Below are 17459 nucleotides of genomic sequence, written 5' to 3' on the forward strand. Positions count from 1 at the left end.
AAGCCAGTCAGACCGAGAGCGGGGAGGTTTCTGTGATACCTGTCGAAGCAGGGTTGTCTGAGCAGATCGATCCTCTGTGGCAGGGATCTCGGAATGTCTACTAACCATTCCAGTACCTCTGTGAACCAGACTTGTGCGGGCCAGAAAGGGGCTATCAACGTCATCCTTGCTGCCTCCGATTCTGCAAACTTCTTGAGAATTTCTCCCAGTATCTTGAAGGGAGGAAAAAGCATACGTGTCTATGGCCTTTCCAATCTAGGTAGAAAGGCATCTATTGACACTGCCCTCGGGTCTGATATAGGAGAGCAGTCGTTGTCTATCCTCGCATTCTTGGCTGTGGCGAAGAGGTCTATGTGAGGCCTGCCCCATAGTCTCCACAGGTCCTGGCAAACATCCTCGTGAAGAGTCCACTCCGCCGGCAGGACTTGATCTTTCCTGCTCAGGAGGTCTGCTCTGACGTTCTTTTCTCCCTGTACGAATCTGGTAAGGAGACATATCTTCCTTTCCTCTGCCCACAGCAGAAGGTCTTTTGCTGTCTCGTACAGGGAGAAGGAGTGAGTCCCCCCCTGCTTCCTGATGTATGCCAGGGCCGTGGTGTTGTCCGAGTTTATCTGAACTGTCGAAGCTAGGACGTAGGGCTCGAATGCTTTCAAAGCTAGCCAAACAGCCATCAGTTCTTTGCCTGACACTTCTCTTGAGCCGAGCGTCGCTCCCCAACCTGTTTCCGACGCATCGGAAAACAACACTTGGTTGGGGTTCGGTATGTGAAGGGACATCCCTTCTGCAAACCTGAGAGGGTTCGCCCACCAAGAGAGGTCCTTCTTGATTTCTCTTGAAATCTTGAAGGAGAACTCTAGGTTTTGAGAAAGACAACGCCAGTTCCGATGTAGAAAGAACTGGAGAGGTCTGAGATGCAACCTTCCTAGAGAAAGGAATTGCTCCAACGAGGAGAGTGTCCCCAGCAAACTCATCCACTCCCTCGCTGTGCATACATCTTTCTCTAGAAAGGCTGTGACTTTCTTTGAACATCGGGCTATCCTTTCTGGAGATGGAAAAGCCCGAAAATCCAGAGAAACCATCCGAATCCCCAGATAGATACGATCTTGACTGGGGATTAACTGAGACTTTTGGAAGTTCACCAAAAGTCCCAGAGAACTCGCCATGAAAAGGGTCTTTTGTAGGTCCTCCAAACATCTTTTCAGTGACTTGGCTCTGATAAGCCAGTCGTCCAAGTAAAGGGACACCCTCACTCCCTCCAAATGTAGCCATCTTGCTACATTTTTCATTAGTCCTGTGAAAACCTGAGGGGCTGTTGAAAGGTGGTCTTGCTGAGAAGGGAATCAGATATCCTTTTCGGATAATCGAGAGGGACCAGTTGTCTGCTCCTCTCTGTGCCCAGACTTCTGCAAATCTTAGTAGCCTGGCACCTACTGATGTCTGGAGGACTTCTTTCCTACTTTTTCGCTCTGGTAGAGCGAGAGAAGGATCTTCCTCTCTTGAAGGATCTATTACCTCTTGAGGTAGAGGCTCTAGAAGGAGGGCCCACTCGAAAGGGCTCCTGTCTAGCTGGAGTCTCCTTCCTAGTCTTAGTCTGGAAGGTCGTTCTAGGTTTCCGGGCAGACTGAGTGAGCATATCTTGTGTGGCCTTCACGGAGATAGCTCCAGAGATGTCCTGGATTATCTTCTTAGGAAAGAGAAGAGGCAAAAGCTGCGAATAAAGTAGAGAGGCTCTCTGAGCATGAGAGACTGACTTGGTCAAAAAAGAGCAGAAGACCGATCTTTTCTTAATAACCCCTGCCCCAAACAGGGAGGCTACTTCGCTAGATCCATCTCTCACTGCCTTGTCCATGCAAGTAAGTACACTGTAGAGATCCTCGGGCGAAAGGGAATCCGGGTTCTGAGTCCTTCTAGCTAAAACCCCTAAAGACCAGTCAAGGAAGTTGAAGACTTCCAAGACTCTGAACATTCCCTTCAACAGGTGGTCGAGTTCGTTCATCGCCCAGGTAGTCTTAGCAGACAAGAGGGCCGAGCGTCGGGAGGAATCCACCAGTGAAGAGAAGTCCGCGTCTGCAGATGATGGAAGACCCAGGCCTAGGGGTTCTCCAGACTCGTACCAGAAACCAAGTTTCCCCGTAAGCTTGGAAGGAGGGAAAGAAAAAACAGTCTTCCCTTTCTCCTCCTTAGAAAGAAGCCAATCACCAAAACCTCTCAAAGCCTTTTTCATTGAGATGGTTGGTTTCATTCTCACACAGGAGGAAACCTTCGTCTTCTTAGATGTCGAGAATAAGGAGAGAGGAGAAGGAGGAGCGACCGGAGTAAGCGCGTCTCCAAACTCCTGAAGAAGGAGGTCTGTCAGGATCTTGTAAGACGAGACCGAAGAATCCTTTACAAGTCCTCTTCTGAAGGTTCTATTTCATCTACCGAAGAACCTTCGGCTTCTTTACGAGAGCAGGCGGACTTCTCTAAAGAAGTGCGCCTATCCTGTGAGGAGTGTCTGGCAGCCGTCTGGTGCCTATCAGGAGAAGCCAAAGCTTCGGGAGAGCTCTTATCGAAGGCGTCCTTCCTACTCCGATGAGGGAGTCCTCTGTGTTCTAGTAGTCTGTTCCGAGAAACACGGGAGTCCAAAGGGGAGCGCCTGCTAGGAGAGGAGAGCCTACTATGCTCAAGGCGCCTACCAGACTCCATGTGCCTGTCAAGAGGAGAGCTGCTGCCTGGCAAACTGCGCCTAAAATGAGAGGAGCGCCTGCTAGGCTCTTGGCGCCTACCAACAGGAGAGCGAATCCCTGGAGAAGAGCGCCTACTAGGTGACAGGCGTCTACCAGGATCCAAATACTTAGATCGAGAAGCGTGGGTCTCTGTAAAAGCTTGTCTACCAGCAGAGAAGCTTCTTTCAGGCTCTTTACGCCTGACATGAACAGAGCGGCTAACAGGCGAATAGCGTCTATCAGGAGAGTAGCGCCTATCTTCAACACAGCGCTTGACAGCAGGAGAGCGGCTACTTGGGGAGTAGCGCCTACCAGGCTCTAGGCGTCTGACAAAAGGAGAGATCCTGTCTCTAGAAGTGTCCATGCAGGGGGAGGCTCTCTTATCCGGAGATTGGAGGTTCTTCGGAAAGGAGCGAGAAGTAGAAGCCGTGCGCCTATCCTTAGACGAAGCGCCCCTCCCTACTAGGAGCTTGATCCCGTTCCACGGGAGAAATGATGTTGCCAGGAGATAGCTTCCTGGGCGATTGGCGCCTGGAAGACGACTGGCGTCTGCCAAGGGAAGAGCGCCTCATTCTATCCGCTGGTACAGGAGAGAGAGCAGACTCCGACTGAGAAGGCAACCCAGGAGAAGGTAGCCTAGACTTCTTGACGGGAAGAGAGACGTCCTTCTTACGACGAGCGCCTCCCGCCAAGGAGCCCGCAAGAGCCGAAATCTGAGCTTGCAGCCCCGCAAGAATCCGAGCCGGAGATCTTGCAAACTCCTCCACAGGGGACGAGGTTCGAAGCCTACTCCGAGGCGAGTACTCCTGATCCCTCCTGGGTTCTGATGTCCACCTTCAGGCTCCTCCCGGGAAAACACTCCGGGCTGGAAGGAAGGGCGCAAGGAGCCTTCCAGGCTCTCTTCAACGGTCGAGAGGAATCCGAGGCACTCCATCCTCTTCTAGGAGAAGGCGAAGAAGAAGAAGAAGAGAAGCATTGTCGCAAAACCTCCTTGGCGCAAATTAAGGCAGCCTGGGAACGAGCATCAGGATCTACCGAGGGGACGCCTGACCGGTGGGGGTTCTCCCTAACCTTCCTGCGGCTGTTGACTTTCCTCCTCCACTGGGACTGGGAGTCTGGAAGAGGTCTAGGCCTGGAAGCATTAAGGAGCCGATCAGACGCACCCTCCACTGCACTGGGGGCACTGCACAAATCACTTGCACTATCACTTATCTTACCTTGCAACGAACGAATTTTCTTCTCCATGCTAAGGATCGTGGCTCTCATGGTTGCCACTTCCGAAGGCGTATCTTTGGGTTCGATGCAGGGAGCAGGAGCTGAAACGGGAGAAGGATCTAGTGCTACGACAGGATTATCTACTTCTACCTCGCTAATACGAGACTTACTAGAACTTCTAGACGAAGCTTTTCTCACCCTGTCTTTCTCCAACTTCCTTAAGTAGGAAGAAAGAGACTTCCATTCACCCTCATCCAACTTCTCACATTCATTACAAGGGTTAATAAAGGAACATTCATTACCCCTACACTTCAAGCATACTGTGTGAGGATCTACCGTTGCTTTCGGTAGCCTCACCTTGCATTCATCCATAGAACACACCCTAAACATAGCAGATTTCTTAACCTCTACATCAGACATCTTGAAATCAAAGAAAAATCCAAACCAATATCCAAAAACAATCCACAAGTGCGTATGCCAAGCCAACAAGATCAGGTACTTCACCGAAAGTCAGTCCAAAGATATCCACGGCAACGAGAAACGAATTAAACTATCAGGAGGTAAACGACCACAGGTGTAGTCAAAACCGGCGACAGAGAAAATCTGGCTGGAAAGGGAGATTGGTTCATACATCCGCCACCCAGCAGCGGGTAAGGTAGATCACCTGACCTACCTGTCGCGTGTGCCGCGAGTTTTGAATTCTGTCGTGACGTCAGAGACGTAAGCTAAGTATATATCTGACAGGAAAGTTCATGTACAAAATTACACTGTTATTGATACTTATGAAGTAGGTTTTTTGTTTTGTATGGTGTTTTTACGTTGCATGGAACCAGTGATTATTCAGCAACGGGACCAACAGCTTTACGTGACTTCCGAACCATGTCGAGAGTGAACTTCTATCACCAGAAATACACATCTCTCACCCCTCAATGGAATGGTTGAGAATCGAACTCGCAGCTACAGTGGTGGCAGGTAAAGACCATACCAACAACGCCACCGAGGCGCTTCTTATGATTTTATCACTACATATAAAAAAGAACCATAGGTGACCTAACACAATTATTGCAATTCAAACAAACCTAATCAGACAAACATTGATTATAAAAAAAATATTTCCCTCTCTCCCTCACACATATATACTGCTGATACTATAGACCTGAGGCCACCCAAGATATATTATGCCACTTATATGTTATAGAGTAATATACAAAAAAATCATTACTATTGGCCAAAACATAGTTAGTTGAAATTAAGTACTATTCATAAAAAGAATTAGCACAAATATTAGATCAGTATGTTTGTCTAAATATAGATCAGTATGTCTGCCTGAGTGGTATAAAAAGTTTTCTTCTTTCTATTACAGACAACTATAATTCAGTATAAAGTCTAAAATGAGACATTTTACTTCTGTATTGTTATTCAAGTGGTACATATACTAAAACTTGGGCCATAATTACATCATGCAAAACACAAGCTATTTGAATTCGTAACTTACCCAGATCTACACATCTCTATGCCTACAATCACAATCTCCCACTCTATATTACTGATGTTATCATTCTAAATATACTAAAGATATCCTGCAATGCTAATATATAAATAAAATAAAATATAAAACATAGAAGTAAGGTATATATATCAATGCAGATGGCAAATGTTCAATAATATTGGAGGTAGGTTGATCTACAGTTTACAAATTTTCATCTAGTTGCTTGATACACTTGGACTAATATTTATAAAACCCATATGATAAGGCACACAAAGCAGAGGCTATTGGTAAGTAATTCTCCATTAGAAAATATTTACTGCTTATTTGAAAACAAAATGCAATACAATGTTCAGCAGATTCATTATGTTGGATGCATAATGACTACGGTTTAAAACTGGTGAGGCTAGTTGCTTATCAAATAGGTAATATATAAAAACCTTGTACGCTGGGACACTTGTATTAAGATGACTCAAATGTATTGTTGCTGTAGATAATGAAGTAGTTGTAGACAACTGTAAAGTATGGTAGTTACCATTAACAATAACTGATATATTTCCTCCAGTCAGAACTTACTGTAATTGATTATACTTAATTTTTAATATTTTCTCTCCTACTGGAAAGTAATATTTTTGTTACATGGCTTAAAAAGAGATAGGGCTTCTCATATGCCAGCAGGTAAAGTACCAACAGAGACTTAATATACTAATACTGGGGAAAAAAGTCTGTACAAACTGTATTAAACATACTGATATAATTTATTAAAATAACCTTTTAAAAATTTAAATATTTAATTTTTAAAAATAAGTTTACTTGAGGTTTTAGTTAAAAAGACCCTTGTGTCAAAATCTACTTACGCTTTTATAAATAATACTGACCTTAATTCTTCTAGACTAGATACCACCGCATCTTTAGCCAAAGAAGTCATCATCATATGCAACCAGATCTCTTTTGTCTTTATGGGAGCCTTTCTGTGAATGACTGGCAGCTGTGGAAGAGCAACATTAAAAAATGTTAATAACAAAGTTGCATTTAGCTTTCACCTTCTTTACTTAAAATAAACATGTACTGTGGAAAGTAAGACAGAAGAAGAGATTATGGATGGTGATACAGCAATAGGAATGAAATAGGCCAAAAAGTCGCTGCAAAGAACCTCAAGTAATTCCTATGGTGCACTGATGGAACTAAGCCCCTACAAGGAATATATACTGTAATACTTTTATAAAATTCTACTGAAAAGAACATAGTACATACTAATGGAAAGTTTGGAATGATTTTCATGTTCCATAAATATAAACAGTAGGTACAAGTAACCAAATTTTGATGACCAAATTAACATTAGGCAAAAAGTGGACAATGTTTAATGAAATCTCCTTTATCCATGGAAGAAATACTTCACTTCACCTTTTATATAACAATTGTGACATTTCAAGGGACTGGGAGAAGGTAAAATACCCATGAAACAAAAATGGAAAAGTTGTTCTTAAATGTGTTAAAACTGTTTTATCTGACAAAAATGAATACTACAAATTGCAGAAGTTGAAATTGAGAACAGAGTTCTGAAGGTGGCTATGATACAAAATTGGTCTCCTTTGTGAAAAATATATACAGTAACAGAACAGAGGTCACTTATAAAAGGCAATGGAAGAGGCAAGAACATGACCCTACTGTCATGATATGACAAAGTCGAGTAGCTTTGCTTCTGAGATTTCTTTTAAGTCAATGATCATACATTGCAGTTCCAAATGCTTGCACAGCCAGTCATGTAGTTGGATTCTGGATAGTTTAAGAAACAAGCTGGTCATCAAGGAGACCTCCCAACCGGTCAACATGTTTATCTCCAGGCTGGTCCAGACTGGTAAGTAGGGTCTTATCATAGATGATACGTAAGCCGACCTGCCAACGGCACACACCAACCTAATGGCAGTTACTAGGAAACTATTCCTGTTCCTAGATGACAGCACACCTACATATAAAGTGTGAAACCAGGTTCAGACTCAGGATTGGCCAAGATCAAGAAAACAGTGGAGGCATGTTAGGCTGTAGCAGTCTGGCTTAGCATCTCCATCCATAAACTGATATGGGCTAAATTTATACAAAATGACTTCAATGAGCAAATCTTAGTTGACAATAAAGGTTCACTAGCCCTTTCTAGAATTCTACAATCACTTATTTTAATTCTCACAGCAAGTTAAGAGGTCAATATTTTATTACATTCCATTCCTTTTTATGAAAGTCCTCATTATCTGAACTTGCAAGAAACATTTCTGTGATCCAATAGAATCAACAGACCAACTTATCCATTCCAAAACTTTGAGTCAAGAGGTCTTTCGCCAGTCTTAACTAATGAAAACATTTCCAGGTCATGGCATGACTGCTCAATGCATTAACTATCACATGGAACCAATGCTGAGTAATAAGAGAGCAACTACACAGACATTTAATTTGTCCACTGGATGTGTGACTAATAATAGGCCTAATAACTTAAAAGACACCCTGTTGTAGACTATTACACCATCCATAACCTTCATTCTGTGGTTCACTAAACTAATAAGATTTCTTGTTCTGAAAAAATTGTAACATTTGTGCTGTTCCCCTAAAAGCAACAGTGCCTCTATATTCACACACACACACACACACACACACACACACACACACACGAGAGAGAGAGAGAGAGAAGAGAGAGAGAGAGAGAGAGAGAGAGAGAGAGAGAGAGAGCAACCTCCCACACATTGAAATTGTTTGAACTGACACTTACACTAATCAGTTCCTTTCTCCAAATCTGGAAGCATCCTGGTTGCTTAACAGCACTTATTCTTGAAAAAAGCACTATGCTTGTCCAAAATGTTCAGGATAAATTTTGTTTTGTTTGTTTGTATGGTGATTTTACATTGCATGGAACCTGGTTATTCAGCATCAGGACCAACGGCTTTACGTGACTTCCGAACCACGTTGAGAGCAAACTTCTATCACCAGAAATACACATCTCTCACACCTCAATGGAATGCCTGAGAATCAAACTTGTGGCCACCGAGGTGGCAGGCCAAGACCATGCTGATCATGCCACTGAGGCGCTGATACATCTTGCGGTGAAACTTGATACAGGATGTATCACCACCTTGTCACTTATTCTAGAATTATCCTATTTCTATATAAAGAACTCTTGGAGATCCAGTTCTAATTCTATTCCACTAGTTCACACCCTGAATACTCCTTCTTTCAAAACAACTTTGTCTTCTCATTTCATAGAGAAAGTAGTATCATTAATATACAATATACAGTAATGCAAATACTGAGGCCATATAACAAGTGTAGCAGAACCTAAGCTATGTTACCTCTCATGATCACAACCACTGCATCTAAATAACAATTTAAAGAATAAAATGGACAGCAAAGCAATGGCTGACAACTTTATAACTTGAGTAAAATACAAAACTGTACTGGTGTTATACATAATACTTTCAATTTTAACTTCCAAAGATAAATGCAAACGCCTTTTACAGATGTCTGAATGATTATAGTATTGAGCTTATTGGGACTGGTCTTGTTTACTTTTTAAAGTGAATATTACGGTAATAAGTTTTATATTTATTTTGGACAATTAACACAGGTAAGTCTTCTATTCGAATCATTTTAGCTCTCGAATCTCAAAAATAACTTCAAGGAGACCATTGTTACATCGTCCACATCATGAAATTGAAGGTGACCTAAAATATCTGATCTATCTAACCAGTCCAGCTTAAAGTCTTAATTCGGACAAAACATCACAACTCATCTTACCTATAGTAGACCATGTTGCAGACGAAGAAGCATCATTTATTGGATCAATTACTGGCTGACGGCGAGCAAGTGACACTTTAAGCTGAATACCAGAAACCATACTACCATTCATCTGCAAGAAACAGTCACTTATATAGCTAGCCATTGGCAAGATGAATCTAAATTCACAAAGCCCATGATAACTAAAAAAAAAAAAAAAAAAAAAAAAGTGATTTGTGTTGAAGGCAAAGTGATGAAATTTTATTGTCTACCACAATCTACTAATGATGGCAATTAAAACTTGAAAAATGAAAAAACTCTACAGAATGTACAACCCTCCTTGATTATGGAAAACCTAATTCATCAACCCTCAAGAATGATCTCCAATGATAGTAAAAATAGCTACATTACATCAACATCCAAAAATTTTGAAGGCTTGTATCAAAGACAGTAAGATGACCATTTATATTTTTGAAAGCATCAGTTTCCAAAAAATGTTATTTTCATGATAAAATAAATTTTTGAACATACTCACCTGGTAGTTATATATATAGCTTACGTCCCTGAAGTCACGGCAGAATTTCAAAACTCGCGGCAATCGCCGATTGGGTAGTCAGGTGCACCACCTGTGCGCCCTCTACTCAGGTATGTAGAACCGTTCCAACTATTCCTCAGACCTTCCATGCCCATAGTCTCTAGAGGGAAGGAGGGTGGGAATTAAATTATATATAACTACCAGGTGAGTATGTTCAAAAATTTATTTTATCATGAAAATAACATTTTCAAACATCTAACTCACCTGGTAGTTAAATATATAGCTGATTGACACCTTTGGTGGAGGGTCAGAGACTGCTATCATCGTTGGAATTGACATAAGAGTTAAATAAAAACAAACTTATGGGTTTGTAACTGTTAAGGAAGCTGACTTCAATGATATCCTGCCTCATTATGTCTGCTTTCCTTATGAGATCCAGCGATCCACCCAGGGGGCTGATACCTTTCCAGGTGAGGCTGTTTGAGTAGATCTACTTTTAAAGGAAGGCTTCTGGGGGTGTCCACTATCCATTCCAGTACCTCTGTGAACCATTCTCTTATCGGCCAGAACGGAACCACTAGAGTCATCCTGGTGCCTTCGTGAGACACGAACTTTTGCAACACTTTGTGTACCACTTTGAATGGCGGGAAGGCGTACACATCTAGATGGTCCCAATTCATGAGGAACGCATCTATGTGGGTTGCCTCGGTATCTGGAATTGGAGAGCAGTAAGTCTCCATCCTCTTCGTTTGCGCTGTGGCGAAGAGGTCTATGCATGGGCGACCCCAGGTTTGCCACAGGTTCTTGCAGACTTCCTGATGGAGAGTCCATTCTGTCGCCAAGACTTGATGTTTCCTGCTCAGGATGTCTGCCCCTACATTCTTTTCCCCTTGAATGAAGTGTGTTACTAATGTCATGCTTTTTTCTTTCGTCCAAAGACGAAGTTCTCTTGACGTCTTGTAGAGGGACTCGGAGTGGGTTCCGCCTTGTTTGTTGATGTAAGCCAACGCCGTCGTGTTGTCGGAGTTGACCTGCACAACTTTGTTCTGTACTGCGCTTCCGAACTCCCTGAGAGCCAGAAAAACTGCAGTCAGTTCTTTCTGATTGATATGGATCTTCTCCTGTTCTCTGTTCCAGAAGCCCAAGACCTCCAACTTTCCCAGTGTTGCACCCCATCCCGAGTCCGAGGCGTTGGAAAACAACACTAGGTCTGGGTTCCTCTGTTTTAGGGAAAGGCCTTCCTGGAGCTTGACGGGGTCGTTCCACCACCGTAGAGTGTTTCATAGAGTACAAAACGGGAATACACTTTGTCTCTAGTGTCTTCCTCTTGTCCCAATGTTGATTGAGGTGGAATTGAAGAGGGCGAAGGTTCAGTCTTCCTAAAGAGACAAACTGCTCTAGCGAGGAAAGGGTCCCCAGCAGACTCATCCATTCTCTTGCAGAGCACGTCTGTTTCCTTAGGAAGTTTTGCAGCTTTTCCAAGGCTTGTCTCGTTCTCAACTCGGATGGAAAAGCCCGAAAACCCCGACTCTGAATCCTCATACCCAGGTACAAGATTTCTTGGGATGGGATCAGTTGAGATTTTTGACGGTTTATCAGAAGGCCTAGGTCTTCCGATAACCGAATCGTCTTCTGAAGATTCTCCAGACAGCAGGCGTAGGAGGGGGCTCTGAGGAGCCAGTCGTCCAGATACAGTGAGGCCCTGATACAATTCTTGTGTAGCATTCCTGCTACGTTGCTCATCAGCCTCGTGAATATTTGAGGAGCGGTATTTAGGCCGAAGCAAAGAGCTCGAAAATGGTATTTTTCTTCCTTGTAAACAAACCTTAGGTACTTCTTGGAATTCGGGTGGATAGGGACGTGAAAGTATGCATCCTGAAGATCCAACGAAACCATCCAGTCGTCTTGTCTGACTGCGGCTAGAACTGATTTCGTTGTCTCCATCGTGAACGTTGTTTTCTTCACAAAAACATTCAGGGCACTCACGTCCAGTATTGGTCTCCATCCCCCCGAACTCTTGGGAACCAAGAATAAGCGGTTGTAAAACCCTGGAGACTCCAGATTCCGAACTCTTTCTATTGCTTCTTTCTGAAGCAACATAGAAACTTCTTGCTGTATCGCTTGGATCTTGGTTTCCTCTCTGTATCTGGCTGACAGATCGATCGGTCTTCCTGCTAAGGGGAGTTTTTTCAAGAAAGGGATCTTGTATCCCTCCTTGAGAAGCTGAATTAACCAAGGATCTGCTCTTTTTTCCTCCCATGCTTGCCAGAAGTTGGAAAGTCTGGCTCCTACTGCTGTCTGAAGAGGATTGCTGTCAGACTTTGTTTTGCCCTTGTCTGCAGCCTCTTTTCTTGGAATTTCTTGCCACCAGTCTTGTGCTCCCTCTACTGAGGGATCTACCTCGAAAGGGCCGAGAAACTCGAGGCAGAGGTTTAGCTTCCTTGAGTTTCTGAGCTCCAAAACTTGATGGTAAGACTTTCCTTGCTGCCTTTGTCATAAGATCTTGCGTAGCCTTTTGAGTTAAGGCAGAGGAGACTTCCTTTACCAATTCTTGAGGGAAAAGATGAGTGGAAAGGGGAGCAAAAAGTAGTTCTGCTTTCTGAATGGGTGTGACCCCATTTGAAAGGAAAGAACACATTTGGGCCCTTTTCTTCAAGATTCCCGCCAAGAAAAGAGCCGCTAGTTCGTTCGACCCATCTCGAAGAGCTTTGTCTATGCAAGACATCAGATGAACAAGTTCTTCCGTGTCAGTAGGCTTCTAATTTCTTCCCCAAAGATCCCAGAGTCCAGTCTAGGAAATTAAACACCTCGAAGGCTCTTAACAATCCCTTTGAGGAGGTGGTCCATTTCAGAGGAAGACCAAAATACCTTCGTCTTTCCCATGGCCGTCCGACGAGAAGCATCCACAAGACTAGAGAAGTCCCGATGGGAAGAAGCGGGAACTCCCAGACCGAGAGCTTCTCCAGTATCATACCAGATGCTAGATCTGGACGCTAATCTGGCCGGAGGAAATGAGAAAGCTGTCTTTCCTTGGTCTCTCTTCGTGTCCATCCATTCCTTCATAATTTTCAACGCTCTCTTCGAAGAGCGTGATAACACCATCTTTGTGAAGTCGGACTTCTTAGTTGTCTTCCCAAGAGTGAACTCTGAAGGTGGGGAACGAGGGGTAGCTGGAACAAAGTTTTCCAGAAAAAGTTCCGTGAAAACTTTCATAAGTCTTTTCATTCCGGAAAAAGTTCCGTGAAAACTTTCATAAGTCTTTTCAAGTCAGACGAAGGCTGTAAATCTCTTTGATTCTCTTCGTCGGAAAAGTCTTCCATCGGACCGAAAGGAGAAGGGGGGGCGTCCTGGCTTTTACTTTCTTGATGCCTGGCGTCTTGGCGTCTTGGCGTCCAGCCTCTTGATGCCTGGCGTCCTGGCGTCCAGCCTCTCGACGCTCGGCGTCCTGGTGTCCAGAAACTTGACGCTCGGTGTCCTGGTGTCCAGAAACTTGACGCCTGGCGTTCAGAATCTTGACGCTTGGTGTCCTGGCGTCCAGAATCTCGACGGCTGGCGTCCAGGTTCTTGACACTCGGCGTCCTGTTGTCTAGAATATTGACGTCTGTCGTGTAGGTGCTGAAAACCTTGACGCTCTACGTCCTGGCGTCCAGCTTTTAGAGGCATGTTGTCCTGGCGCCCAGCTTTTCGTCCCAGATTTTGACGTATGCTGTCTTTGCTTCTAGTAGGCTGATAAGCCTGCATTAAAGAGGAGAGCTTCTGCTGCAAATCTTGCAGTAAGGAAATCTGCGGAGCTTCTTGCTAATGGGGACAGACTGGGGAAGCCGCAACATCAACATCTCTCTCTTCATCCTGTTCGGCGAGAGACGAACGTCCTGAAGACGAACGCCAATCCGCAGGAGGAGCTGGGGCATGAACTGAAGGCATCCAACCGTCCGATACTTCCTTTCCTCCTACCAAAGACGACGGCCGCCTGTGTGACATCTTGCGTTTTAGCTTGGTAGGGGAGCAAGCATCGGAGTCGAAATATGACAATTTGTCGAAAATTGCATTTTTCCTAACTATACAAACCTGAGGTCCTTTAACAATAGGAAGTAGCTAGCGGCAGCTGGAACGGTCGTAAGCTTCGAACAAGGGGAGAACGGTAGTTAACTGCTTGTCCGACAGTCGCGCGCCGCGCGACTGGGAGGTAAACAAATCACTTTTGCTTTTGGCCCATGCAAAATACGCAGAGTGAGGGGTGGCATGAGGAGGGACTATATGTAAAGGACCTCAGGTTTGTATAGTTAGGAAAAATGCAATTTTCGACAAATTGTCATTTGTTCCGATACGTAATACAAACCATCGGTCCTTTAACAATAGGAAGACTCACTTCTTGGTGGGAGGAATCTGAGTCTTTTGATGAACAGACTGGTGTTCGTCCATCCCTGGAATGCCTCCCTGGTCGTAAGAGCGAGGGAGGGATCCAAGCCTCTGTCCGATTGATCGGGGTGTGCACCGCAGGATCAATGGTCAGACCTCTGGGCCGAGTACTAAGAGAGAGGCAAGCGTATCTCTTCGTACCAGCAAGCAAGAACTTGTTCCTGTTTGCAAGAGGCAACATAAAGTATGGGTTGTCTCAAGCTGGCATCCACTTGCCTCCCCCTTGTTGGAGGAAGTGGGGGTGGTATATACGCTCCTATCCCTGTGAAAGGGATAGGATTGGGCTCTGTTGAGTAGCTCACCTGCATCTTGTCCTTTATCCAGCAGGGTGACGACCGTGTTCCTCTAACCACAGGTAGAGGGGAAGAAAAAGATGGGAAGAGGAGCCAGTCACACTCTCATTCACTCATCCATTCTTACGGTCACACCAGGGTGACTCGATGCTGTTCAGCCTGCGAGGGTCTGGGTTCGCTACACAACGTTTTTGAGCAGCCACCACGGGTCCCAAGGAAAAAGATCCAAGGACCTGTGGGCAATATCCCGAAGGTAAAGAAGTAAGGGCATGTGGTCTGGTTGGACCAGACCCCTGCCTTCAGTACCTGCGCCACGGAGAAGTTCTTGCGGACAAGGCAGCATCTCCTTCGCATCGAAGGCGGTGAAGTCCATGAGGGAGGGGATTGTGAACGACTCGAACCAATCGTCAGGGACCGAAGGGTTCTGAGTCTTCGCTACGAAGTTCGGTACGAAATCGAGCGTCACGGATCCCCATCCCCTGGATGCTTGACTTCGCAGGAGAAGTCATGCAGTTCCTCAGAGGAAAAGAAGGAAATAGTCGCATGACCTATCCCTCTTCTCTACTTCGGTGATGTCCAGTACCCATACTGGTCTGTCCGTTGCCACGAAGTCTCTCGCATCCTCCTATCCCCATGCAGCGAAGTTCTCGGTAGTGGATAGGACACCGACACTCCATGGTGGGTGTCAATGGTATGGGTACTGTGACAAGCTATTAAACGAAGTAATGATTGCTGTGTAACAACCGAACTAAGTCAACAGCGTAGTTCGTAACTGACTCGGCCGCTCTGACAGCTGCCGACTGACTGTGTTCGGTAGGAGGCAAGTTGTCAAAGCATCCGAGTAAGTCACGTGACCTTCGCCTTTAAAGGGTTATGCCGAGAGACCAAACAAATAATGTATTTGTTTGTCACCAATGCCGGACAGCGAGGTGGTTTATTCTCTTAAGGCATGCCCAACAGGCGAAAGTCAATTGCCTTCTAGAGACCGAGGTCCCTGAAGGTAAAACATCTCATGGTTGTTGAATCTCAGCTAAGGAGAACAACACTATGTACCGTTTGAAGACGAAGGTAGATATTGAATGCAACCTACGTCTTCACAGATGAATCGAGAGAAGGATTCTCAAGATTCATAACCTGTGCTTACAAATGACTGGAAAACGCTAACCGCTATTTCATTGCTGTCCGGTGAGAAGTCGTAGTTGCAATGAAAGCGGGGCGTTCTTCAGTAATGAAAACACAGGGGAAAGCCGCCTGCGAACTGCTTCTCATGGGCTGAACATTTCGGAAGTAGAGCTGTCAGGTCGGAGAGTAGGCGATGTCTTCTGACACATCTCGTAATTCGGGTTGAACAATGAACAATTGTACACCTACGAATACGAGATATTTTGAAGACAAACTCAGATGTCTGCAAAATCATTCGCATTATCGCAGTGCGATGCAGCGGGAGACTTGTACAGACTTCTGTTACCGTGCGGTAAACAGAAAGATGAAAGAGTCCAAGAGATATCTCTGTTGAAAAATTCTCGCAATGTCGAAGGCGATGGAATCTAGCGTCACAGCAGTAGATGGTCCTTCATTATTGCGAGAATCCCCATTAATCAGAGACCTAAGTCCATGATTGTTGGGCAGAGATACGGTTCGGTAGTCAATCAAACCAGGGAGAGAGAGACATAACTGACCGTGCATCTCGGAGGCCCAGCTGATACTAAGCTGCTGTCAGGCAGTTCAATACGCAGTAGTTGAGCCTGAGCTCTCGCCGACTCGTCATCCTGAGTTGCCATGTAATCCATTATTCCACGAAGGAATGCGTTCGGCTAGGAACTACCGAGCATAAAAGATATGCTCGAGCAATTATATTTAGGCGAAACGAATTTCGGTAAATATAAAAGTTGAAATGGTGTTGTCGTGACAAAACCATAAGTATATAAAATTGAAACTGAAAACTCCTGGGAGGTTGCAGACAACCCCGAGTTGCAGTTCAATTAGAATACTTCTCTTCTAAGTCGCAATCCGTAGATAAAACTAGGTATATGCGCCTACCCTCGGACAATTCAACTGCTTAGTAGAATCATGTCGCGAGGTTAATATACGTAGTATATTTGTAGGATTCTGAACAACGATCTCCATCCTAAATTCTTTCCTTCAAGAAAACAAAATAAGGATTGGAGATCGAGACCTTCGATCTCTATCAAGAGAGTGAAGGAGAAGTCTTCCTCGAAGGAAAGCTTCAATGGTGAACAGAATACTAAGACGATAGGTTCAAGCCAAACTGGATATTCCCGTCCGATCTTCTCTATTCCAGGTTGGTCGGCCACTGTGAGATAGTTTCTTTTCAGCAGCAGTCTTCTTCCCAATGCTAGAAATTCCAGAATTCGAGCATAGGCGAGGTTCCCGATTATCGTGTATATCGGGGATTCTCGTCTCGCACGTTGGACCGTGGGCTCGCGTAAGTGTTTTGGAGATCGTAAAAAACTCGAACACTGAATGCGCTAGAAATTCCGTAGAATTCTAAGCAGTCTGCGAAACCCCCACCGAATTCGTCAAACGATATCGGCTGGTGGTCTCTCGATTCCCGTAGAAATCGAGAATGGGCAGGATTCCTCCTCAACGACCGGGCTTACGTCAGGTAGGACCCGAAGGTCCCCCCGGTAGCGCAGTCCCGAACGTGGGATCCTACAGAGAAATCTCTGTATGGATCCCTCCCCTTTTCCCTCGTAGCCGTAAGGAGAGAGGGAATGGGGGAGGAATTGGATACTCGCTCGCCTTCGCCAGTGGAACTAGCGGTAGGAGGAAGGGTAGGAGCAGCCATCGCCTTGCAACGATGGCCTCTCAGTCTGGGAAAACGTATCGTCAGGAGAAAACGTTTTCCCGCGGAGGGTTACGAACTCTCACTGTAGGTAAGGGTCTGCCGCCACTGTCGTCTGGGTGGGGCTGATCGACACCTGACAGGAGAGAGCCGATACCGTCCTCCGACTCATTCCAGTCCTCGTCGAGGTCGAAACCTCTCAGGAGGAGACCGAGGAGTATTTAAATACGGTGTCCGAAGA

The 17459-nt window shown here is 45.0% G+C and overlaps 1 protein-coding gene across 1 annotated transcript in view; it reads right to left on the bottom strand.

Moving 5' to 3' along the window:
- LOC135225864 (negative elongation factor E-like) overlaps positions 1–17459 on the bottom strand; it is a 127028-nt gene that overhangs the window by 4844 nt on the left and 104725 nt on the right. Inside the window, exons 6-7 of the mRNA XM_064265413.1 lie at positions 9187–9298; positions 6285–6394 (exon numbers count right to left, since the gene is read on the bottom strand). Coding sequence (XP_064121483.1) covers positions 6318–6394; positions 9187–9298 — 189 coding nt within the window. The 3' untranslated portion in view covers positions 6285–6317. The remainder of the gene's footprint in view (positions 1–6284; positions 6395–9186; positions 9299–17459) is intronic.

This window comes from Macrobrachium nipponense, chromosome 13 (assembly GCF_015104395.2).
Source record: "Macrobrachium nipponense isolate FS-2020 chromosome 13, ASM1510439v2, whole genome shotgun sequence".
NCBI lineage: Eukaryota > Metazoa > Arthropoda > Malacostraca > Decapoda > Palaemonidae > Macrobrachium > Macrobrachium nipponense.